At 37.8% G+C, this 25,214-nt stretch overlaps 1 protein-coding gene across 2 annotated transcripts in view; it reads left to right on the top strand.

Annotated features, from left to right (window-relative positions):
* The window catches only part of RANBP3L (RAN binding protein 3 like), a 41,489-nt gene that overhangs the window by 2,687 nt on the left and 13,588 nt on the right, over window positions 1–25,214 (top strand). For both annotated transcript variants that reach the window (XM_035563755.1, XM_035563756.2), the window contains exons 2-13: window positions 7,862–7,920; window positions 8,187–8,223; window positions 8,842–8,919; window positions 10,030–10,104; window positions 11,251–11,322; window positions 12,020–12,144; window positions 12,619–12,722; window positions 18,506–18,581; window positions 19,697–19,796; window positions 20,884–21,014; window positions 21,945–22,065; window positions 22,653–22,795. In XM_035563755.1, coding sequence (XP_035419648.1) covers window positions 7,862–7,920; window positions 8,187–8,223; window positions 8,842–8,919; window positions 10,030–10,104; window positions 11,251–11,322; window positions 12,020–12,144; window positions 12,619–12,722; window positions 18,506–18,581; window positions 19,697–19,796; window positions 20,884–21,014; window positions 21,945–22,065; window positions 22,653–22,795 — 1,121 coding nt within the window. The remainder of the gene's footprint in view (window positions 1–7,861; window positions 7,921–8,186; window positions 8,224–8,841; window positions 8,920–10,029; window positions 10,105–11,250; window positions 11,323–12,019; window positions 12,145–12,618; window positions 12,723–18,505; window positions 18,582–19,696; window positions 19,797–20,883; window positions 21,015–21,944; window positions 22,066–22,652; window positions 22,796–25,214) is intronic.

Genomic DNA, 25,214 nt, shown 5'->3' with positions numbered 1-25,214 from the left:
CTTACAAGTTTGGCAATATTACTAAGATGCTGAACCTGAAAACCTGTTGCCTATATAAAAATAAAAGGTTAAATATGTATTGAATGTCACTAGAAGAAGGTCTTTTATATCTCTGCTGGTGGAAAACTCTTCTGATTAGTACTGAAGATTTGACTGGATCAGACTTATTTGATTTATTTTATTTTCACATTTTTTTTTGTGGTTCCTGATTAAAAAACAACAGAAACAACAACAACAACAGAAATAAACAACATGCAGGTAGAAGGGATTTAGACGTAAATAAATTAATCAATCATGTCTCAAAATATCTTAGCAAAAACAACAGTAATGCAAATTTGCTCGGAAAATCCTATCATCTTGGCGCTAAAACTAATTTTATTAATCAGTGAGAAAAAATATCTTAATTTTTGAGAGAGTTGTCCTAGACAGTAGTGAATGTACTTCATATACAGAAATCAAAAGTGCAAAGGATAATAAGTGGAAGTCTAAAAATAGGTTTCCAGGTCCATATTTAGATTCTTAAAAAAGGTGACCTGATTTTTCAAAGGTGCTGAGCAGCCAGTCGTGCGTGTGCATTCCACAGCACTTCTCAGCTGCTCAGCGCTTCCACAAACAGACATGCTATTCAGGATCAGAGAAGTGAAATTTTTAAAAGCTTTTTCTGTATGTCTTAAAGTTGGTGAATTTTATTAGGCTTGTGCCTAATGTAGTGTTCTAGGACACCTCTATTTTGACTTGTGTCATCTTCCTTATTTAAGTTTTGGCACAGGGAAGTCTGGATTATATAGTGAGGTCACTGAGGGATCTTGAGATGTTGGCTGTCAGCCTTGTTGCTCTCTCACTTGGCTGTGAATGGACTCTACTTTATCTTGCAAAGTTCAGTGAGTATTTATAAAACAGGAACCAAAGTTCTACTGCAAGTTTGGCAAATCCTGATCTTAGTCAGAAGGTTTTACTATTTTTTCACCAAAAAATAGATAGATGAAAACAGTCAAACTCTGGAAATAGACAGATGTCTATTTCTATATATATAAAAAAAAAGGAAACAATATTTAAACATGAATCTAAGCTTGGATAGCGAAGTATTTTGTTAATTCATTCTACCGCATATTTTCACTACATATATTTCTCTTCTGCCCAACACTGCAGTTGTATTATCTGAAGTACAGGTAGTTTTCTGTGTTTTTAAAGCTTATTGAAGAAAAATTGGTCATAAAAGTACACAGTTTAACTCTGGTGGTCCTTGAGGCAAAGTGGTAATGGACAGATCATCAACTGGTATAGTCAAAATATTTCCTTTTTCTTGAAAGAAACTGTGATTTCTGGATCCATGTCTTCCATTTATATGCTAGTTTATTTTTATATTCCTCTTTTTCTTCATATACGTTGTCACAAAATACCGGCATATTATTTTGTTTTAGTGTTTTTTTTGTTTTTTTTTTTTTTCCAAGTAATTGCTTATATTCATAGATGGCAGAAGCCCTGGTGTTTTTTGTTGTTTTTTTTTTTCTTAGTACTTCAGTAATGTAAAATTACCTTTGGCAATATAACAACTCAAATTACAGGAAACCTATTTTTTCTTTAAACTTCTTGCCTGATTGCATATCCCTGCTTAGTTAAGTTATTTGTGAAACAAATAAAACAACAATGTTACATGCAGCTTCTATGAAAGAATATGCTATTATTGCTTAACTTCATTTGGTTTGGGTTCTGTGACTCGGGAACTATCAGTCTAAGCTGTAACATTAAAATGAAGAAGGATTTGTACTTTTATTTTGCCAATTACAGTAGAAATACGGAAAGCTAATGAAATTCATGGTACAGTGTATCAGAGTGCAGAAACTTGCTAATGCTATATCATATCATGTAAATCTCTTGATATAGTAACTTGATTTTCTGATTTTACATTTGAATGTAGTAGTTTTTGTGTGTTGTGTAACGCTTACTAGTGAGCAAAACAGTTTTGGACACAGTTGAAGGTTTTGTCGGACAAATATTGGTAGTGACATTATTCGGAGATAAATCGAGAAAATGATCTTTGATTAAGTATTTATTTATGTATTTATTTATCATTTTTTACTGTGCAAAGTAAAAATTATAGTTTCTGTTTTAGAATGAAAGTTTTCCTATGAGGTCCACATGAAATGGCTACAAAACCCAAAGAGGTACAAGCTATTATTTTCATTCAAGGAATTAGGGAGAAATAGATTTTTTTATGAGTTAGCTTTTGTCATCAGTGTTACATCTTTATTGGAAATTATGAACGACTGGTTTTTTTTCAGGTTTTGAAAAAAGCTGAAGAAGGTGTGAAGGATTCAGTTTTGTAGCTAACCTAACCCAAAATACCTGATTGCAGGATTGATTGTTTGTAAAGAGCCATACAAATAATATATACAGTTCTGGGAACAATAAATGCTCAGGCACACTGGATTGACTTTAGGGATTTAAAGAAATTGTTGGTATGAAACTGCAGGAAGAAACAATACAGACATGAGAATCCTGCCACCTAACTAGTCAGATGGCACTCAAATGACAAATAGCATTAAAAAAAGCTATTGCCAGTTTTGCGGTGAAATCTTTAAAGTATAATTTCTCATATGGCTTTCATTTAAGCCTGATTTTAAAACCTAACAGAAAGCAGAAATATAGAACACAATGTAAGGTGTGGACACTTTCATATTTTGCAAAGTACTCGGTTAATTTACTGGAAAATTGGTTACAGCTTTCTTAAAGGTAACTAGTCCCTGAAGTAGGTATTGGCTAGTCACTGGGCAGGAATTAAAAAATCTGGGTGATGTTGCATACCTGTGACACCACAGAAATCCTAATTCCTTAAATATTGCTACTCGGTTTTGTAATTAGCTGGAGAGGAGCACTAGTCAATGAAATAAATTTGAACAGAACACAAATTTGAACGAAAAAGTAACCTTATTCTGTTATTTTTATAACAGGTTTCTAACTTTAGATACAAAAATATTTGGTATGAATATGAATTACAATGTTTTCAAACTGGCAAACATGCAAGTTAGGTAATGAAGATGCAACCGTTTATTTCCTTTTGAATCTGAATGTGAAAAAATAACTCTTTTAAAGTGAGAAATAAAAATCCACTATTGAGATCACAAATGCCTTATGCCGTATCTTATCCTCTTAAACATTTGTTTTATTTTGGCTTTTTTTTTTGCTTTGCTCTGGAAGGAATAGAGCCACAGCACTGACAGCCACTTTTGACATAGGTTTTCCTTCTGCCTGAAAGCTGGAGAGTTCATTTTGGATTGCATCCATGCTGTCCCTAGTTCTCAAAGGTTAGATACCATTTATCTGTTCTCTGTGCAAGATAATAATAACTCTGCAATAATAATAATAACTCTAAAATAGCCAAAACCATCAGTGTCCTGCCTTTTTTTTTTTTTTTTTACATATATTTTGTGAAGTTTCTACAGGAGGACAAAAGTAAAAGCAATAAAAGGGAAGAGTGGAACATCACAGCGAAGGCAATGACATGTACACCTCATGGATAATGCTGGCTCTTGGGATACCTGCGAAGCCGTTGAAAGCGATTTTACATGATTTCTGGCACATCATTCTGACCAGTGCTTCCTAGACTTAGGCAGCACGATTATCTTTCCCAAAATGCATCTTTGCATTTTCTTTCAAACTCCACTTAAGAAATGCATTCTCAGTCTGAGCATATGGACCAGTGTAATTTACCAGTCACCTGCCGGGATGGTGCTAATGCAGGGTGCTGAGCGGACTGATGGGGCAGGGATCCCAGCACTGGGTGAGCAGAGCAGAGCAGGCACCAGCCCTGAGAGCCAGGTGCCTTCTGTGTAGGGGCGCTCAGACCAGAGCACGTTTGCTAGTGCTTCTGCGCAGGACAGGAGGCTGGAGCCAGGAGGTCATGCAGATAAGATCTCAGACAAGGGAACTAGGCGTTTCTAATGTATCTTCTAGGCACAGGCTTATTTTGAACTTCAGATGCAGAAAACATTAGGCCAAGACCTTTGTAACTCAGCAGCTTCAGGGGAACTGTAGCGAGGAAAAGAGAGCCCAATCCGTGGTGATTATTCATGGGCAGGCAGACAGGTCCTGCGTCTGGACTCTTGGCTGAGGCTGGTGGTTTATTCCAGTCCCAGCAGCCAGAGGCAGCCCATTTGGCAGGTTTTTCTGGTAACTTTTCCAACAGCCTTTTTGTCCAGAAGTACCAAGCTGCTGAGGACTGGAGCGGCCCAGTCTTAACCAGGCATTAGCCAGCCTCTGTCTGTTTGTGTCCTGTTGGTGACAAGGAGGAGGGGCGGCTCCAGCCCACCCCATTTCCCTCGTGTCTGCGTGCACCCAGCCTTCGCTGCTGCTGCCTTGTCCCCGGGACAGACTCATGCGCTGCCTGGCTGGGTGCCCCCTGCCTCTGCCAGGAGAGGAGGCTGCAAAAGCAGTTCTCCTCCTTCTCCCAGCACACAGCTGTCCACCCTGGCAGCAGCAACCTTAAGGCAGAAAAACAGGGAGAAAAACACGGAGTCGCTCCAGTGTTAAAATTAGCATGTTGACATGATTGTGGTAACTCCTTGATGCTGTTGTATTAGATCCACAAGTAATTCTGCGTTGCTTTTTCCTTGGGGATCAGCTGCAAATATTTTGTGTTTAGATATCTGAAAAGTTTAAAACGTAATTGGAAATTGATGCAAAGGTTATATGCATAACTAATACAAATATATTTTTAAAACTCTGTTATGAATGGCCTCGTTGAGGAGTGAGGATCTTACTGATGAGCTACGTGGAATACTTTCCGGGAATTACAAAAACATTTTCTCATTTTTCTTGGATAGATGCAATACAGTTCTCTGAAAATGTTAAGTAACTGTGGCAGCATCAGCAACCTCTGATTTAAGTATCCTTAGGGCAAGAAAGTTTACCCTTTGGATCTAAAGCAGGTGATGGGATATATATCTTTTTTATATTTACTGCAAGATCAAAATATGCATGTTTGTCTTTATGGGATACCATTATATTCTAGCTACACATTTTTCTTTTGAAATCAAGCAGTTGTGAATTTTTCTTCAGTAACTTCTGGTTTTAAAACTGTTACTGGAATCTTGTTCTTTACTTTGCAGTAAACTCTCCTAATTCCTGCAAACTTCCTACAGCCTTTTAACTCCATCAAAAAATAACTCTGTGATAGAAACTCAGTTCTTTTTTCATGGCAGTTGACTCTTTGCTAATTCCATGCTTTGGTGTAGCAAATGTACCTTTAAAAATATTGCTAGCATGTAGGCTTTGAGCAGAGTGTGGAGAATATGAAGGTGCTTTAATTTTTGAGTTTTTCTTTCATTCAGTAGGAATAGAAGTGTCCCATGCCTTTTTTTTTTTTTTTTTAAAGGAGACAGGAAAAAAGCCTATTACATTGAGTAATCATATTTCAATGAAATACTTTTGTTTATGTGTGCCACTCCCCTCTAGTGAATAGAAGTGGAATTGCTCCATCTCATGCCATGGCATGGACCACCAGCTGCAAACAGATTATGGAAATTTTCTTTAACTTTCAGTGGCAGAGAATTATCTTTTTTTGGAGTTGAACAATATGAGCTTTTCTGTGCTTTCCCTATTAAGGACAAATCAGATCTTCATTGTTAAGCATACCAAGTTTGCTAAATTCAGTCCTTTTTGTGCATACAATGCCCATGTAAGTACAAAATTAACTTCAGTGACAATGAAAAAGCTATTAGCTGTTACTGCTGTGTCTGTAGATTACTGGGTTTGAATAATAGTGTCTTGCTTTTTGCCCCAGGTTACATACATGCAGCATTTATTTTAACAATGTTTACTTTTTCCTTAATTGTTGTCAGTATTTGAATATATGTATACGCACACACATATATAGTGATTTTTAACTCCCCTGTGTTAATGTTTGCTTTATTAAACCTTTAAGTAACTGATACCAATGCTAGGATGGTTTGGTCACAGATAGGTGTGCAAGCCAAGGTAAAAATAATGATCTATATATTTTCATACAGACATTTTGTTGAACAGGTATAAAAATAGGATATGGTATACATTCTGTAACATGTCAGCCAACATGATCTCAAGTGGAGGATTTCTCTGGCAAAAGGCCAGTCATATAATTCAGTAGTCATGCTAGTCTGTCTTCATTACCCACGGAGAGAAATACATCCATTTAGGGCACCATCCATCTCCTAACATACACAACTAAAGCAGGTCAGATATCTCATGCTTAGAACCAGGTTGTTTCCTTTGACTTCCAATTACAGACATCTCAAACTATAAAGACTTGTGTATGTGGTGGTCTAAAAAAATATTTGCATCTGATTCTCTGCTCTTTAGTTTTTTGGCACAGTAAATGGGTGATTAAATGGTGTTAGTGGTGAAAACAGTTTCTTTCACTCTGACAACCAAGGTAGTATGCTAGACTTGCACAGGCTCTGAAGGTCTCGTTCTTAGTAAAATGAGTAGCCTGAAGAAGTCATGTAAGGAAGATGTAAAAATAGTGAACTCTAAAATCAATACTAAATTTGATGCATGGATTATGAATCAACAAAATCATGCTTTTGAGATACTGGGGGAGAACTGACGTAAGAGATGGGAAACCATAATGGCATATGTAAAATGATTAATAATCTTTCCACTTTACTCAGCACTGGTGAGGTTTTAGTTGCATTTCTTTTGCAGTCTTGGGTGATTCGCTTCACATGTGACATTGAAGTAAGTCCAGGGAAGAACAACCAGAATCCTATTTAGAACATATGCTTGTAAAGACAGAGTGATAGAATTGTTTAGGAGATAGAAAAAATGAGGTGAGACTTTTAAGTCTTTGAACATCTACAAGTGCTTTGAAGAAGGGAATGCAATGTTTCCCAAGTCCACTGGGAACATACTTAAATTGCAGGAAGGGGAGAGGGGTGTCAGACTTGATGTTAGGAAAAAATTTCTGATGACAACTCTGAAATGAATCAGTGTCCTTGTTCAGGGACTGTAACTGAACATTGACTGGAAGATTATGGATTTTCCTTTGTGAGAAGGGTTCAGGAACATGTTAGACCTTAGACAAGCCCTTGTCAGGAATGACACAGGTGTAGCTGATGTGTCTGAGAAACAGGATGTCTGTCCTGAGGACCATCTCTGTTCTTTGATTTCAAAATAGATACTGTGATATCATAAGAAATAAAGTTGAAGGAAGAATTTGGAAGAGAGAAATGATGCTGGCTAAGAGAACAAGAGACTCAGCACAACCAGGATCCTGTACAGTAGCAAGTGAATGTTATAAAGGACAGGGATAAAAGCTGTTAGGCTCTTTGGACACAGTTGCAGCATTACAGTAATGGTAGCAATGGTCCAAATTTACATCCATCAAAAGTAAATGCAGTATTATTTCTGATTTCTTAGGGGCATAAGCACGAACACCATACAGAACATGAGGGGAAGAAAATGTGATTTCCAAATTTACTGCTTAATGGGGTCTAAAAACCAAACAGTTATTACTATTATGTTGTCCTAAAACATTTCTGTTATCTTGATGGAAATCCACTGCAAGTTTGAAGTTTGCTTAGACTACAGAATCAGACATGTTGTTTGTAAAGCCTAAAGGAACTTCTTTTTTCTTTTTAGCTAAAAGAAGTGTAAAAAAAAATAAGACCAGACTGTGTGGACTCTAGTTATGCAAAACTTGCACTGGGATTTATGGACTAGCATTTTATTTATGGACTGTGTTGTGCATCACTGCAAAATTTTGATTTCTTCATTTGTAACAAGGAGATAAAGTCTTGCTTGTTACTGCATAGCACTTTGAGAACTACAGTTTAGAAGTGCTATTATGGAATCGTTATTAAAAGTAATCTCTTTCCTTTTCCAGAGAGATCAGTGCTTGCCCATCCAACGTTTGTGTTTGAAAGGAAGGACCGTCCTTTGAAGGTAAAAACTTATACTTTTGTTTTGCCCAATCGATCAAAAATAATGAGAAATGAGGATTCTATAAACAATGATCCTTACCGTAATAAAAGTTTTAGCCCAGATTAAGACTTGTAATAATTGGGATCAAAATAGAACATGGAAAAGTGGAAAGTAAAAACAAGACTGCTTTTAATACATATATGTTGGATTGATATACCTTGTGTCCTGCTCTAGAAAATGGCTGTTCTATTCTCCTTGACCTTTCCACACTTATATTTTTTTTCCAGCGGCCTGCAGAGGAACCAGTTTGCAAAGCTGAAAATGGTAATAACCACCTCACTGAAACAGTATAATAATACCCTGAGTTATTCATAGGATCTGACTGTTGCCTGTGAAAATAGCGTTTGGATCCTTATTTTGTATGAGCCAGGACAAATTTCCTGTTAGTAGACTAAGACTACATATGTTGGTAGAGCCACCTACTATGTCCTAATGTAAATTCCCCTGTCTTATTTCAAGAATTCTTGGCTTCTTACCTCTCACATTTACCAAAAAGCCAAACTCCAGAAGCCCTGAAAAGGAGCCAAGTATATTCATCAGCTGTATTTGCTCTTATCTGCCCTTTCCTATTTGTTTTGGGCACAGCATAATGTTATTTCTCATACTTAAAATCCTCTGAGCCTATGGGCTGTGGTCTGATTCTAAGTGCTTGATTTTAGGTCCCCTGAACTTACTAGAAAGAAAGAAGATTTGCTAGGGCTTTCTGCCAGGTGTTGACTGAGATTCTAAGACCTTCTTTTGCTTTTAGGTACTGCCTTAAGGCTGTTCCTGTAAGTCATTCCTAGAATTTATTGTGTTCAGGTTTTAATTCCATATCATAACATTGTGCTGAAATCACCTGCCAATGTGTACTCGCAGAACATTATATTTAACTTTCTCTAGATTTCATCTGTTGTTCCAGAAAACGTGCAAGATCATCATCTTTTACTTTTCAGAAGTCTAACTCACCATCTAATACAGGTATGCCCTTTAGTTCCCGTCATGTTTTAATTACCATAGTTCCGTATTCTTATCTGGTAAAGAAGAGAAGGTATTTTCCTATCTAATAAATGTTTCTGCTTTATAGAAATGAAGACTTAAACACTGATATAAACTTGGATGGTAATTTCCAGTAAAGAGGTCTTAAAGTAAAAATAAATTATTTTTCCATATTTACATGATATTGTATAAAATATTGAAAAATGTGTAGATTTCATGCAGTTTCTTTGAATTGCTGACACAGTCAGTGGAGGAGGAGGGCTGGAAAGGAATGAGATGTCTTGGTTTGTGGAAGAGATCAATGTTCCTTGGGCAATCCCTGAAAATGTAAAGCAGTTTTCTGAAGGGACCCTCTTTCTATCCAGCTGACAGGTGACCTCAAAGTCCCTTTAAGGACTGTGTATTGCTTCCATGATGTTCCAGGGAAATGCACACAAGACACTGAAGGCTACTATGCAGTAGGACTAATGTCTGTTTTACTGTATTTATTTAGCATAGGGACTGGGAAGTTTCCCCAGAATTTAGGCATTAATTGTGTAAATTATATTTATATTTATATTTTTCATTTTTAATATTTATTTTAATTTTTGCTTTTATTTTTATTTAGTTCCGTGACACACCTAAACATAGCTAAAAGGATTTAAGATAATCTCTGTTTACCCTGGGTTTACCCTGAAAATTAAATCAAAATAAAGTACAAAAAACCATAGACATGGTAGAAATTTTAGAGTATGCCTACATCAAAAAATAAATCAGGGTACAAGAGCAAGTATGAGTGTTAGTTCTCTTGACTGTTCACACTATTAACCAGTAGCTTACTCCCTGGTTCTGTTTTGAACCTCTCTAACAAGACAGAGCCACTGTAGAATGGCTGTAAGCAGTGCGCCTGAACCAGGCTGTGCCACTTGGCCTCGGAGACCTCTCTGATTCAGCAGTATAGACATAATCTAGTGGTCTACTTCAGAAAGCTGGTAGATAGCAGACAGTAATTTGTTCTGCTGCCAGTTAAGACATGACATGAAATTAGCTAACCTTAAAATTAATCTTTCTGCTCCAAACAAAAAGGATGATTTCAGTTTCTTATCTTTTCAGATACAAAACTTGCTCAGAAAAGAGGGAGATCATCTTCCTTCACCATCTTTCCTACCTTCCCTCCCTCCCAGCCAGGTAATTAAAAAACAAAAAAAACCCCCACAAAACCAACCAAACAAAAAACAACAAAAATATATGTGTAGAAAAGCAGATAGTAGTTAAAATAAAGAGATGTACAGAACTGCTTTTTTTTCTGTAGGACAGATCTGGACAGGATTGGGCTGGGCTGGTACTGGAGAGGAGAAAGGAATATTTTCGGAGGAATGGCAGCACAATGTTATTTGAATTTGTTTTTAGGGAATCATGCACTCCTGGGGATGAATCTTTAAATAAGTTCCAAATAGGCATTTTACTGCATGAGGTACAAATAGTAATTGAAAAAAACCAGAATGGAGTTAAAGTAATTACACGAATTAGTTTGCTTGCAATTTATTAGTAGTTGTTCCTATAGGAGTGTCATTTTTATCCCAGGAACCTGTCTTCCATCTCACCAGTGACCCTGTGAGCATTTGCCCACTTACTATGAATGGGAAAGTCAGAGTGGTCTGAAATCCTGGTCTGTGTCTCTTGTCAAGATCAGGTCCTTGACAGACTTTGACATAAGGGGTTTCTAAAGAATCTTATGGGGCTTTGTTACAGCAACAAATGACATTCTTCCTGCAATGAAAAAGCAGTGATCATGTGTAGAGTATCAGTTGTGTATAACTTTATAGGACATGGTACATGCTTGCTATTACTTGCATGTTTCTGGCTGGCATGTTGTATCTGTAAAAACAGTAAAAGTATCAGGAGTGCAATGCCATCACTGCAGTAAGTTATGAAAGCCTTTTGACTAGAACAGGGCAGGGTACATCAATTTATTTCCATGTTCTTAGGTCTCATTTAATCATTTTAAGAAAGCATGAGATGGGACCAGGTTGTATTGCTATTTCAATGGCTTTTGCAAACCAGCAGCAAAAGTGCATGATTCCCTGGTTTTCAAAGCTGAAGAAAGATTTTATGAGATTAAAGCACCTGTTGATATCCAAAAGACTTGCATCTCTGAATAGCCAGAAAACCCATGGTACTTAAGACCCATCGTACTTAAGGTTCAGATATTGCTTGGATAATACCAAAAGGAGTGGGGGGGCAGGGGGGAAGGAGGGCACTTACAAAATCATTAATTAGTAATTTAAAGTTTATCATTACTTGTTGATTACATTTAAATTCCATGTTCTTTAGTAAAGAAGAACAACATATTCATGACCTCAGCTCTCCTTCGAAGAAACACTGACATCAAAACTACAAAAGAAGGTAATTGCCATTGCGTTATTTATTCACTATAGCTCCACAAAGACATTCTTAACGGATACAGAAGAGATAAAAATGACAATTCTCCTGTCAACTGAGTAATATGCCAAGTGTCTTTGTGAGGTTCATCAGTTATTTTTTTGACAGTGTAAATATCTTGTGAGCTCTGGTCTGAGCCTCTGCTCTGACTACTTAATTCCTGAGTGGAATGAGTATGGCCTTGCATAGTGAAATCGCACATTTCTAATACATGACTGAATAAGGATAAAACTCTACTGTTTCAGAAAGCAATGAAGAGCCCCCTTGGCATCTGCAGGTGCAGGATTAAATCTGAAATACTGGAATACATGTCTAACACAAAGCAGTACTGACTGGTTTGAACCTAAATATAAATAGGTTTGTATTTATATTTAGGTCCAAATATATATTTAGGTTCTAAATATAAATATATATTTTATTAAAATATATATATGTGTATATTATATAATGCATCACCCTGTTATCCTGATAGGTTGGTATCACTGCAGAGCTGTGTGTGTTTTAGAGCAATAACACATACGGAATACATACGGAAACAATAACAATAAATGTTATTTAAGTAGGCTTTGAAGTTTTCAGTTAAAGGGGCAAGACACATTGGTATGAAATAGATGTGGAGAAAAAGTCTCTGTTTAAATATTTTGTCTTTGTATTTTGCAAGGATCCTTGTCACAAAGTCAATTGCGGAATGTTATTAGACCTGCCGTTTTACAACCCCCACAAGCCCTGACCTGTCCTGAAAATCCTGTAGTATCTCTAATGACTAAGCAAGAAGCACATATTCAGGTAAAAGGAAGAGTAATTTTACTGACTAATATACGTTTGGAGCTCAATCAAATTAAAGAACAGAAAACAAATGAAAAATCAGTGCTGTTTTAAAGTGGTTAATTATTCCACTGCATGATTTTCAAGGAATTTCCTGTATCAGTTTGAGTGGAATCGATGGATCACTGATTACAGTGGGAACTGTTAAACTAGTGCTAACCTTGTTTAGAAAAACATGTCTTCTTTGCAGTCTGTCTCAATTTTCAGATACCAGGGTTCTGTGGGTGAATCAAGTTTGGGGATCTTCTGTATTTTGTTTATTTAGAAAGTAACATTTTGGTGTATTGATTAAGGGCACTGGCTTAATACCTAGCAGGAGGAAGATTTGCTAACTACCATATATATAAATCTCAGTGACTCTGGATTTCTAGCAGACCTGTTTATAGCAGAAAGTAAACTTGGACTGATTAATTCATCTGGTTCTGTTATTCCTAGTTACCTGAAGACAGCTCTTATTCCTTAGCTGAGAATTCAGTAAGTTCCAAAACAGCAGCGAGGTCATCTATTACCATGAATCCTTCTAGCTCTAAAGCAACACGGTAAGTTTTATTATTATATTTTTACACCATTTTGTCACTTGGCCTATGGCCTGCCCTTTTGTCTTACATGTCTAACATGGTACTAAGCCTATCTACATCCACACAGTGCTCACTGGTATTTGTGTGTGGTGCCAAGATTTGTGGGTGCTGACATGAGTTCTGTACGCCATAAGGAATGGACTCCTGCCAGGAAACAGTTCATTTCTCGTTAGCAACTCCCAAGCCAGAAACTATTTTGGTTTGCCATTTCATGCAGCTTTGTCAATTCAAAATATGTCTTGGTTTTGAATGTTTACAGTCACGTTTTCTCTTCGGAGAACTCTATTCTGATTGCATAGCTGCCCATTTCATAAGCAGATGGAGAGAAAATCAGTAATTACCAACATATGTAAGGATATTGGACACAGAAGGCATGAAGAAAACCATGCCAGAAAACCAACTGCTTTGGAAGACATGGTGAATGCTGCAGCTGATGCGCTACTTCCACGCACATACCGGAATTTCTGGCATGAACATCTAGCTGCAATTACTGTAATACGGTGGCATCTTTGTGCACAGGTTGTCCAGGATGGACTTTTGAATTTCTGAATGAGAAAGCTAATTTCTTTGGACTGGGACACTTCCTCTCAACACTGCCTCTGTATATAACTGAAAGAACTCATACTAGTGCAAAAGAGGGCACTTGAGAGCTCACCTCTCTCTGGAGAATGGCTCATGAGAATGCTATAGGTCTGTCAGCTAACCAGTTTAGTGCAGACAGGTTATCCCATGAGTATTAATACTGCTTCCTGATGGTTGATGGGAGTTTTTTACCTGGAAATTGTGAGCATCTGGAGCATACCTTAAGATACTGATTAAAGAACAGTACTTCAAAATTGCTAGGACCACAACCAGTATATCTGTGATGTTGCATCCTTTCCCCCTCCCACCAAATAAGAGCAGAGAACATGTTAACTGCAAAGGAATCTGTTCAAGTCTTCTTTAGAGCCTGATGGACCACAGGTAAAGAGTCCAGCGCACAAATTTGGGATGCGGAGTGCCAGGCTTCTGAAGAGATGAGGAATTTTATATGAACAGGCAACTTAGATTATTAATCGTTATCAACAAGAAGAGCATTGTTAGAGGGCTCAATTGTTGTTTTTGGAAGAGCCAGCCTGCCCTTTTCTATCACAATTAATGTTGTGACGATATCCTGTGAGGACACGTTGTGTTTTTAGCAGATTCAGAATGATGGTAATGCACATATTAGAAAAGCTGAAGGAAGATGCTCCTGCCTTAAAATCAGTTGATTTTAAGCCAAAATTTAAACCAATATTCCAAGTCCATTTACCTTCTGTCACTTGTACAACATCTAGGAACAGATAGTTGAGTGGCTTTGTTTTCTGAAGTAGATGAATAAAGAAATGCTATGCAACGTTTCAATACTGACAAGCTACAGGACTTAAAAGTTCTTATAGTATTTCGTTTCCTTTTCTTTTTTAAAGAGGGATTACTAATCTCTTTGTATTCTGTGCCTGATTAATTTTGTGTTAAATGGGACAGGATTGTGTTAAATGTTGACTTAATTGCCAAGCTGAATACTAATTTAAATATGACCAGGTGCTTTCTGTTCTTCCAAGTTTATAGGAGAGGGCTAGTGCCATTCTTCTGACGTGCATAACGTGTCCATTGCTCAAAAACATGTCATAAAAATCTTTTTGGAGTAGCTGTTTTCTCATAGGTAACTTGACAAGTATTCAAACAGCTGTATTAAACTCCATATACATGCTAAAAACTAGCAACCATTGCAGCCAGGCCTGCTGATCACTAAGAAAAAAAAAAAAAGTAAGTTATGTTGTTAATTATCAATCAAGGTGAAACAACTGACATTTGTGTACCAAAAAAAAAAAAAAAGCATTGTGGGGAGACTCAATAGCATAGATTCCTGCTGCGTGCAAGTGTCCCTTTCTTTCCCTCATCTTCCTCCTGTTCTTCTCTACGTGATACAGTTCTGTAGAGAGATGAATGAAAATGATTTGTTAGTCCTCTGCAGTTGCTGCAGCTGTTGATATCACAGGAAACCACCAACAGTTCCATTTCCTGAACTGACTGTAGCTTACAGCAGTAAACTAAAGAGGAGAAATTTACTGAGTTTCTTGAGTTTGATTAAGAAAACAATTAATAAAATTGAAACTATTAAAATATTATTAATAATAATAACAATTAAAAATAAAACAAAATTATTAACATTTTAAAGAAAACATCATAGAATCATAGAATCATAGAATATCCCGAGTTGGAAGGGACCCATAAGGATCATCTAGTCCAACTCTTGGCACCACACAGGTCTGCCCAAAGTTTAGACCATGTGACTAAGTGCACAGTCCAATCGCTTCTTAAATTCAGACAGGCTTGGTGCAGTGACTATGTCCTTGGGGAGCCTGTTCCAGTGTGCAACCACCCTCTCAATGAAGAACCTCTTCCTGATGTCCAGCCCAAACTCCCCCCGCCTCAGCTTAACACCGTTCCCGCGGATCCTGTCACTGGTGATAACAGAGAATAGGTCACCTGCCTCTCCACTCCCCTTCGTGAGGAAGCTGTAGACCTCGATGAGGTCCCCCCTCAGCCTCCTCTTCTCCAGACTGAACAGGCCCAGTGCCCTCAGACGCTCCTCATACGTCTTCCCCTCTAGGCCCTTCACCATCTTCGTCGCCCTCCTCTGGACACTAAAAAAAAAATATTTTTTTCTAGATGACAGAAATACAATGCTGGGAAAATGCAGACTTCTGATCCTGTATTCATCTTTGCACAATGATTTGCCTGAAAACCTTGCAGTGCATCAGAGCCAGCTCTAGAACTGGCAGCTACTCAGAACGCTCTGGACACTCTGAGAAGGAGCAGATGAGTACCTGGATCTACTCCCTCTCCATAGTATCTTTCCAGTGTCCTATAGACATTGCTCCTTCTCTGATTCTTCCTTGTTAGTGGTAGTTTCCTGAATTCAGTGCTTCTGATTTGCATCTCCATGGCAATGTCATCCTAGCACATTTTGTTCTTGCCCTGCAGCAACATAAGGGTATTGAGGTTTTAATGAGACTCTCAGGCTGGCAGTTACAATTTAATTGTCTGCAAAAAGAAAGATCCTGACAGATTGCTTTTTTCTTAAATTTCTCAAAATAATCAAGATCTATTTCCGACATTATTTGTTTGAGACAAGGTTCTAGTTTTTGATTTTTAGCTCTTCTAGAATGCTATCCTTACTCTTTTGCTAGGAGAGTAGCCTGGATGTAGCAGATGAAATCTCAGAATGGAAATTGATTACAATTCAGTGAATTTTAATGGAAAATTGTTTTTACTAAAGGATAAGAGAGTAATTAGTTTAAACACACTTTAGATTCCCTCTTCATGGCATAGAATCTGTATGGAAGACTTCAAGGCTGAAAAGAGACTGATTTTCTGCTTTTTATATTTTATTTCCTCTTTGTGTTAGTAACACATCAAACATGGATGAGGAATAGTTAAGGAGTATTATTTCTGTGAGTGTAGGGTACTGAATTAACTGTTTACTACTGAATTCCTTCATACTACGTGAAGAGATTTCAAGCACATTGTCACTGTGAACACAAAGACTTAGTTGTAGACACATGTCATCAAAGTTGTAGAAGCAAACCCAGCTTATTAACAGGAATACCCTCTGCATTACGTAAGTGCCACTAAGCCCTCCCAAGGATAAGTGCTCTAGAAGAGCCTTGATAAGTGGTGCTGAGGTATGCACTTTGTGTCAGAGCATCAGATTGTCTTTCCTGCCAAATCTTCCTTCTGAAACAGAAAGAGACAAGAATGGTTTTGACTTTGACAGCAAGAGATACAGTGATTAAGTTCTACAGAAAGCATGAACAACCTGTAGGCCTTTTGTCAAAAAATGCCAGCAGGAACAATTTCCAAACAAAGAAGTTTATAAGGACTTTTTTAGTGAATTTTATAAAAAATGAATGTTGTTAATTTAAAATGGCAGTCTAGTTAGCAGTAATCACAATTAATAATCACAACTCAATTTATACTGGAATATTTGTGACTGTGATCCACAAGTTTTTTACAAGTTGTGACTGTATCACTATTGCAAAAAGCATTCTCTTAAAGCCTCCTGAGAAGCAAGAAGCTCACTGAGAGCAGTGAAGCTCAGGGAGGCAATTCAATAAAAATACTTAATGTTTTTTACCTGGAAAACCTAAGACGCTAAGAAGGGAAAAGGGAAAAGAAGAAGTGTTGTTTTAGTGTAGCTTCTGCCAAAACTAGTCACAATCAAGAAACTCCAGATCCTAGTTGTAAAGTAATTTATCAAAATTGGGAAATTTTCTCTCAAATCTGTATCCCCCCAAACTGTTATTTACTCAGTGTCACGGGACTGTAAATACCTACTTTTCTTCACTTCTCATCCTAAATATATCTGGAGAATAGGCCACTGAAAAATGTAAAGATCTTCCTTTCCTGTTTTAGTTACAACTCATCATAAGCCATGTGCTATCATATGATACCATCTCATGAACTGACAATGTGCACTTGCAGCCCAGAAAGCCAACCATATCATGGGATGCATCAAAAGAAGCACGGCCAGTAGGTGGACAGAGGTGATTCTCCCCCTCTGCTCTGCCCTTGTGAGGCCCCACCGGGAGTCCTGTACCCAGCTCTGGGGCCACAAGCACAAGAAAGACATAGACCTGTTAGAAGGAGTCCAGAGGAGGGCCTCAAGGAAGATCAGAGGGCTGGAGTACTTCTGCTATGAAGACAAGCTGAGTGAGTTGGGGTTGTTCAGCCTGGAGAAGAGAAGGCTCCAGACTTTCAATACTTAAAGGTGGCTGACAGGAAAGACAAAGAGAGACTTCTTAACTGGGTGTGTAATGGTAGGACAAGGAGTAATGGTTTTAAAGTAAAAGAGTGTAGATTTAGATTAGATATCAGAAACAAATTCTGTACCATGAGTGTGGTGAGGCACTGGCACAGGTTGCCCAGAGAAGCTGTGGCTGCCCCATCCCTGGAGTTGTTCAAGGCCAGGCTGGATGGGGCTTTGGGCAACCTGGTCTGGTGGGAGGTGTCCCTGCCCATGGCAGGGAGGTTGGCATTGGATGATCTTTAAAGGTCCCTTCCAACCCAAGTCATTCTTTGATTCCACAATTCTTTGTTTCTATGATACTACAATTCTCTGATGCTATGATACCTTTACATATTTTTGCAGTATTTATGTGAATTAAAAGTGTGTGCATTAGAATGCACTGTCTTTCTGCCTTTCCAAGTTCTTAGGTGGATGACCAAGGAGGGCCTGTGAGGCACTGGGAAATAGGTTATTCTGTAGGGCACCAGAGCTGCATCAACATGGAGGGATAGTTGTTTATCAGTGGTACATTTTCATGGAGCAAAAAATAGGGAAACAAATATAACTCATTAAAGCTTCTGGAGTAAGAAGCTTTAGAGTAGAACACTTCCCAGAGGAGGAGGAGGGGGCATGTTCTTTTGCATGTTGTCCTTTGCTTTCGAGGAACGTCCTTGGTAATCTTCATGACATGCAGTGTAATCCTATATGTTCCTTTTCTCAAAAGTTATGTAGAGAACAGTTTCAGATTCTCTTAAAGATTATGTCTATCTGATTGCTTAAGAGGTCCTTTTTTGTTTGCCTTTAATAATGTAAGGTGTGATAAAGTAAATTCATGAATATATTTATATTCTTTACTTAGTTCTATATTTATATTTGTAAAAGAAATTATATTATTTACATAGTTCTAAATCACAGCCTTATTTTGTTCCCACAGAACAGAAAACAGAAGTGTATTATGCAACAGCAATTCTAGTTTTGTGTTTGGAGAAAACATGGATGAGAGAGTTTTGGTAAGATGTGTAAATGCTTGCAGGCTTTTTATCAAGATTAAGTACATACTTAGGAGTATATATTTTTTCAGAGATTAATTCTTTTTTAGCTCCTCCTTTTTAAGATGTGAGTAAATAGATTCTAATGACTGTTGAAGAGATAATATTTATTTTCTGCAGGAGAGGTAGGCATCCCTATTTTCCCATCCTAAATAACTACCGTAACTATAAACCCACACCAGTATGCATTTCCTTTCTTTTGTTCATTTTTTGACCTGTAAGAGGTTTGTATAAATATTCTACATAAAGCAGAATAGCCACAGTAGGAGAGGAAAGAATGGGTTCCCTGCCATTCAAACATTTTTGATCATAGTTGTTAAGAGATAGGAGAAATTAGTATGAATTCTGTTGGGCAGAGAGGAAAATTGAAAACACATCCTAGATACTGTCCATGCTAAGATACATTGTGCAGCTGTGAGACAGCTTAATGGATCAAGGCCTGAAGAAAACTTAGGACAACAAGGTGGTTCCTAAGCTGAAGACTGTACCACTTAAAGTGGTATTGAAATCCAGTTTTTATTAGAAGTACAGTGAAAACAATTCACGTATCTGTCAGTGAAAAAACTTGGAAACTGTAGGGCCGGGCTACAGCTTGTGACAAGGATAGAGGTATAGCATGGGAATTGAGCTACAGTTATTGTCAGGAGCACTTTCTTAGACTTAGGAAACATTATCTGCAAAATCGAAGGATGGAAATTTTTAATTCCTCTGAGTTTAAGTTTGTGGTGACTGGGAGTTTTAAGCTATTCTGGGGTTTAAATGCTTAAACTGGAAATTAGCTGTTACTTTAAAATCTAAGTCCTTCAGTAGATTTAAAGCTTAGTCCAGGGTCCTTACAAAGAAGCCATTCTTCTTGGGAGGATTATGTATTGATTTTATGACAATAAAATAACATATTACCACAGACTGAAGTTGCATCGTCTGTGTTGGTGTTTGTTCTTAATATATTACAATTCTTAATCATCTCCCTAGTGTGCATTCAAAGATTCAGTGGTCTGTTTGATAACAAGTAGCATAGCCCTTTCATTTAAATAGGAATTCTTACTTCCCCTGTTTTTGTTTTTGTTTTTTTTTAGAGCCCTGAAAAGCATCCCAAGCCACGTAAGGAAGCTGATTCATGTAAAGGAGAAACAACATCCCTATACATAGAATCTTTTCATGTTAGTCCACAAACAAGTAAGCATACTCAGCAAACAAGTACAGTTAACTTTTGTATTTTATGTTTGAGGGTGTCTTAGAGGATGTCAGATGAATGGTGCTCAGCAATTTTCATCTATTACCAAGGTATCCAGTCACTAGTACACTATTGCAGTATGTGTAGTCTGTGCTTAGAAGGCAGCTGCAGTTTGGTTTATGATATTTAAACTGGACTAACTTAAAAATGAATAATCTAAGTTACTCATGAAAGGGTAGAGTTTTCCAGAAATGTTTGTTATTTGAGAAAGTGCAATGAAATTAGTGAATATCTTTCAGACTGCATTTTTGAACTACAATTTCAAACTATCTGCAGTAAAATGTAAATATAAAATACTTTTCTCATGTAAAATACTTTTCATTATTTATACCCTAATAGTAGGACTAAAAATTCTATGCAGACAGACTTCAGGGATTGTTTGTGATTCTGATGGGCAGCTTTTCTGCTAGGCAAGCCATGTAAACCTTGGCTGTTTGAGGGAATTCCAAATAGGTCCCCATCTTGAGCTCTGTCCTGAAATTTTACACCTCTCTCTAGTAATGGATGTACTGGATCATCTTGTTTTGTAGAAGTGTTCTTCCAAGGCAAAAAAAAAAAAAAAAAAGGCCATGGGGCTATGGAAGACAGATTATGCAAACACTCATTTTTTGTAGCATATGTTCTTTTCAAATCTTTTCCTTTCATGTTCCTGTCAAATATTCATTGTATATGTATTACTATTCTGAATATTGGGATATATGCCTTTCATTATTTATTAATCTGCACAGCAGTATGACAAACCAGTTTAATCTGGAAAATCAACTTCTAATAGTTTAGGGTTTGTTCCTGCAACTTGTCCCTTGGGCCTCTCCCCTGCAGAGAGCCTATTCAATTAAAAATAAGCCTAACTACATGTGAAATTTTGTTGTATTCCAGCCTTTTTCTCTTCTATTTGCTGGTTTGGCCAAAAGCTTATTAATAACATTGAATGATAACAGACACAAGGAATACGGAAGTCACAGACCATTATATGTGCTATAAATATTCCTTCTACAGAAGGGATTTCCTTCTTTTTTTTTCTTCCTACAGAAACAACTTTGTTAAGGACTGCAACACTAATTGAATCAACATCTGCTTATATTTCCAAGCCAGTGGAGAAAGTTCTATTAGATAAAGTTGAAGTTATAACGGGAGAAGAAGCAGAATACAATGTATTACAGGTGTGTATTTCATAAAGTCCTGGTGGTGAGCAGTTTTGTTGTTGAAAAGAACATCTAGATCTATTATAGATTGCAGCAATCAGAATATCAGTTTATATTTTAAATTTTCTTTATTTTTAAAGATATATCTCTGCTAATTTATTTTTCCACAGGCTGAAAATTTTCGTATTATATCTGTTCATTCTGTAGTCCCTTTCAGTTAGTGATGGTTTCAAAACTTCATTCTATGGTTGTATATTACAAGCATCTTCACAGTATGCCAGCACTAATCGAAACATCAAAATTGAAAGTAAATGAAGATTTTTTTTATGATAAAACTTAAAAAAAATGTTATCAAAGTAATTAGTTTTATAATTCATCTAAAATACCAATTATCTTTCTTGCCTAGCAGGATACATTTTGCTATTCTTCATCTTTAAACTGGTATTTTCTCAGACAATAACAAAGATGTTTAGGGTTTAAAAAATCTTAACATTGAGAATTCCATAGTTTTAGCATTGATGAAATCTGTCAGAACATGGAAGTCTTATTCTTTGTGGGGTAGTACTCTCTTAGTAGTACTGGTATCCTTGTATACTGGGCTACATAATGTTTTTAATGAGAGAGGTAATAGGTTAGAACAGTTGCAACAAATTCAGCTGTGTTAGTGGATATCACAGCTGAAGATTTAATGAAAGATTTAATGAAGATGAAATACTGAAAAAGTAAACTGACATTCATGCTGAATGTTTTCAAATACTAACATGAAGTTTAGCACATGTCAGGGACTCATTTCATTTTAAGTAATAATGTTGATGTATCTATAAAATTGTCCTGTATACAGGCATACTAATGTATTTAAAGCTGTATTGGAATGTTTAAAAACGTGAAGTTCTAGAACCAGTAGAGTTAACATTGGCTGGCAATTTCCATCATTTATTTCTCTTCCAGATTAACTGCAAGCTCTTCGTATTTAATAAGCTTTCTTTAACTTGGATTGAAAGAGGCAGAGGATCTCTCAGGCTCAATGACACTTCTAGCAATAAATGTGGAATGTTGCAATCAAGGCTAAGTAAGAATTAAATAACAAAGTAATACATGCATAAAACACTAAATAACTTACACTATTGCGGCCCAGAATCAATTTATCTCAGGACATTTAAAACTCAGTAGCTAGTTTTATTTAAGTCAACTTACTGAGAGTCTTCTTATCACTAAAGACTGAGACATTGCCTTGCCTGGGCATTTTCACTCAGTTTTTGCAGTCAGGCATATTACTGTTGTTAGGTTCTGTGTGTTTCTAGTGCAATGTATCTTTAGCTCAGTCACCAGTCTGACGGTTAGCTCTTTGTTGATTCTTCTTTTCCAGGAGCGCTGTTTCAAGTCACTTCTGGAATGTTGTTTTTACTGTGCTGTCATTTTTGTATTTCATTGCACAGTTTCAGCAGATTATTTGCTCTGCATTCCAAATGTATTAAAGAAACTAAAATATTTTGGTATTTAAAAATATTTTTAAAATAATATCTAACAACATCAGGTTTTAGACCAAATTAAAAGGAGTAATTCATGAAAATATTAGTTGTATAGAAGTGCTGGAAAAAACTGCTGCAATAAAAAGGAAGATAATTCCAATTACTTACATAAATCTTCTTATTTTAGTTATGCGAAATCAAGGCAGCTTGAAACTGATTCTCAACACCAGACTCTGGGATCAAATGGTAATAAAAAGAGCAAACAGAAAAAGTGTGTGCTTCACTGCAACAGACCAAGAGGACCACTCTGTTCAAGTATTTCTAATTCAGGTAATCAAAAGATAAAAACCCACCCAAATTCTCATGTCATCTAGGATTCCGAAGATTTGCTGAGGCTTTGGTTTTAGCAAGTAGTATTTTATACTCTGTCAGGCTGTGCTTAGCTTAGCTTTTGCATAGCTTTTATTATGATATGAGTTAGCACTGCTACCTGTTGGTACTTCAGAAAAGGGTGTGAAGATGTTATTATTGCCTTAGGACAGCCATTTCCAAACTCTGGTACACATACCACTGATGGAATCAATATTATTCCACAGTGGTATGCAACACTTCCTGTTTTTTACAGAAACATTCGTAAGTCACTTAGGTACAAGGCTACAGCTTTCTGATGTGGTTCTAGACACAGTGCTTGCAACTCTTCTTATGCTTGACCAACCTGATAAGCTTCTATAATGAAATGAGCAGCCTGATGGATGAGGGGAGAGCAGTGGGTGTTGTCTTCCTGGACTTCCGTATGACCTTTGACTCTATCCTCGATAAGAAACTCAAAGAGAAGCTGTTGATGTATGGACTGGAGGAGCAGACAGTGAGGTGGATCAAAAACTGGCTGAACAGCCAGACCCAGAGAGTAGTAGTCAGTGTCGCAAAGTCTAGTTGGAGTTCAATAGTGACTGGAGTACCTCAGGGATCAATACTGTGTCCAGCCTTGTTTAACATCTTTGTTAATGGTCTGGATGATGCAGTAGAATGCACCCACAGTAAACACACAAAATGGGGGGGGGGGGGGGGAGGGGTTGGCTTACTCACCAGAGGACCACACAGCCACGCAGAGGGACCTCAACAGACTGGAGAGGTGGGCTGACACCTGTCTCATGGAGTCCAACAAGGAGAAGAAGAGAGCCCTGCACCTGGGGAGGAACAACCCGAGGTACCAGTATGTGCTGACAGCTACCCGGCTGGAAAGCATCTCTGCAGAAAAGGATCTAGGAGTCCTGGTGGACACCAAGTTGAACATGAGTCAGCAACATGCCCTTGCTGCTAAGAAGGTTCATTGTATTCCTGGCTGCATTAGACCAAGTATCTCCAGCAGGTCAAGAGAGGTGATCCTTCCCCTCTGCTCAGCACTGGTGAGGCCACATCTTGGTGTACTGTGTCCACTTATGGGCCCCCTGGTACAAGAGAGACATGGACATATTAGAAAGAGTCCAATGGAGGACCACCAGGATGATCAAGGAACTGGAGCACCTCTCCTGTGAGGAAAGGCTGAGGGAGCTGGGACTGTTCAGCCTGGAGAAGGGGAGGTTTGGGAGAGGATCTTATCAATGTCTGTAAATATCTGAAGGGAGGATGCAAAGCAGACAGAGCCAGGCTCTTTATTGCTCCAACTGGATGCATATAAGCCTCTGGGACCCAATGGAGTTCATTCCAGAGTACTCAGAGAGCTGGCTGATATCCTTGCAAGACCTCTCTCAATTATTTTTCAATGGTCCTGGGAATCTGCAGAGGTCCCAGTTGACTGGAACCTGGCAAAGGTTGTCCCACTTTTCAAGAAGGGCAAGAAAGAAGACCGTGGTAATTACAGGCCTGTCAGTCTCGCTGCAGTGCGAAAATTATAGAGGAGGTTATTCTGAGAGTTATTGAAAAACACCCAAAAGACAGTGCAGACATTGGTCACAGCCAACACGGGTTCACAAGGGGAAAGTCCTGTTTAATGAACTTAATTTCCTTTTATGACAAGGTCACCTGCCCCCTTGAGCAAGGGAAGCCAGTTGATGTAATCTTTTTCAATTTCAGCAAAGCATTCAATACTGTTTCTCACAATATTCTTCTGGACAAAATGTCTGTCATACAGCTAGACAAATACGTAATGTGATGGGAGAACAGTTGGCTGACAGTTCAGACTCACACGGTTCTACTAAATGGCGTTCAGTTTCAGGTTTCTTGATCATGGGAAGGTCTACGTGACACCAGGCCTCCTGACTCCTGATGTGGAACACCTTTCTCTGATGGGGGAAAAGATTTTTGTCCAGGAGTTAGCAAGGCTGATTTATAGGACTTTAAACTAGATTTTAAGGAGGAAAGGGACAAAACCAGGCCCACCAGCGATAAGCTACGGGACTGCACACCAATATTTGAGGAACTACATGCTAGTGAGGCCCTTCAGTCTGCTGCACAAGGGGATGAGTTGAATGAAGGACATCTGAAATGTTTCTATACAAACACGTGCAGCATCAGAAATGAGCATTTCAGCTCCCTGAAATGCTAGTATACTAATGCGCATAATATGGGAAACAAACAGGAAGAACTGGAGATCTGTGTGCAGTCACAAGGCTATCTCATTGCAGTCATGGAGACATGGTGGAATAGCTCACATGACTGGAATGCTGTCGTGGGAGGCTGTGTGGTATTTAGAAATGACCAGCCAGGAAGGCAAGGTGGTGGCGTTGCTCTTTATATGTGAGAGAGCAAC

Source organism: Cygnus atratus, chromosome Z, assembly GCF_013377495.2.
Source record: "Cygnus atratus isolate AKBS03 ecotype Queensland, Australia chromosome Z, CAtr_DNAZoo_HiC_assembly, whole genome shotgun sequence".
Taxonomy (NCBI): Eukaryota; Metazoa; Chordata; class Aves; order Anseriformes; family Anatidae; genus Cygnus; species Cygnus atratus.
Note: the sequence above shows the minus strand (reverse complement) of the source record. Positions and strands in the feature narration are given on the sequence as shown.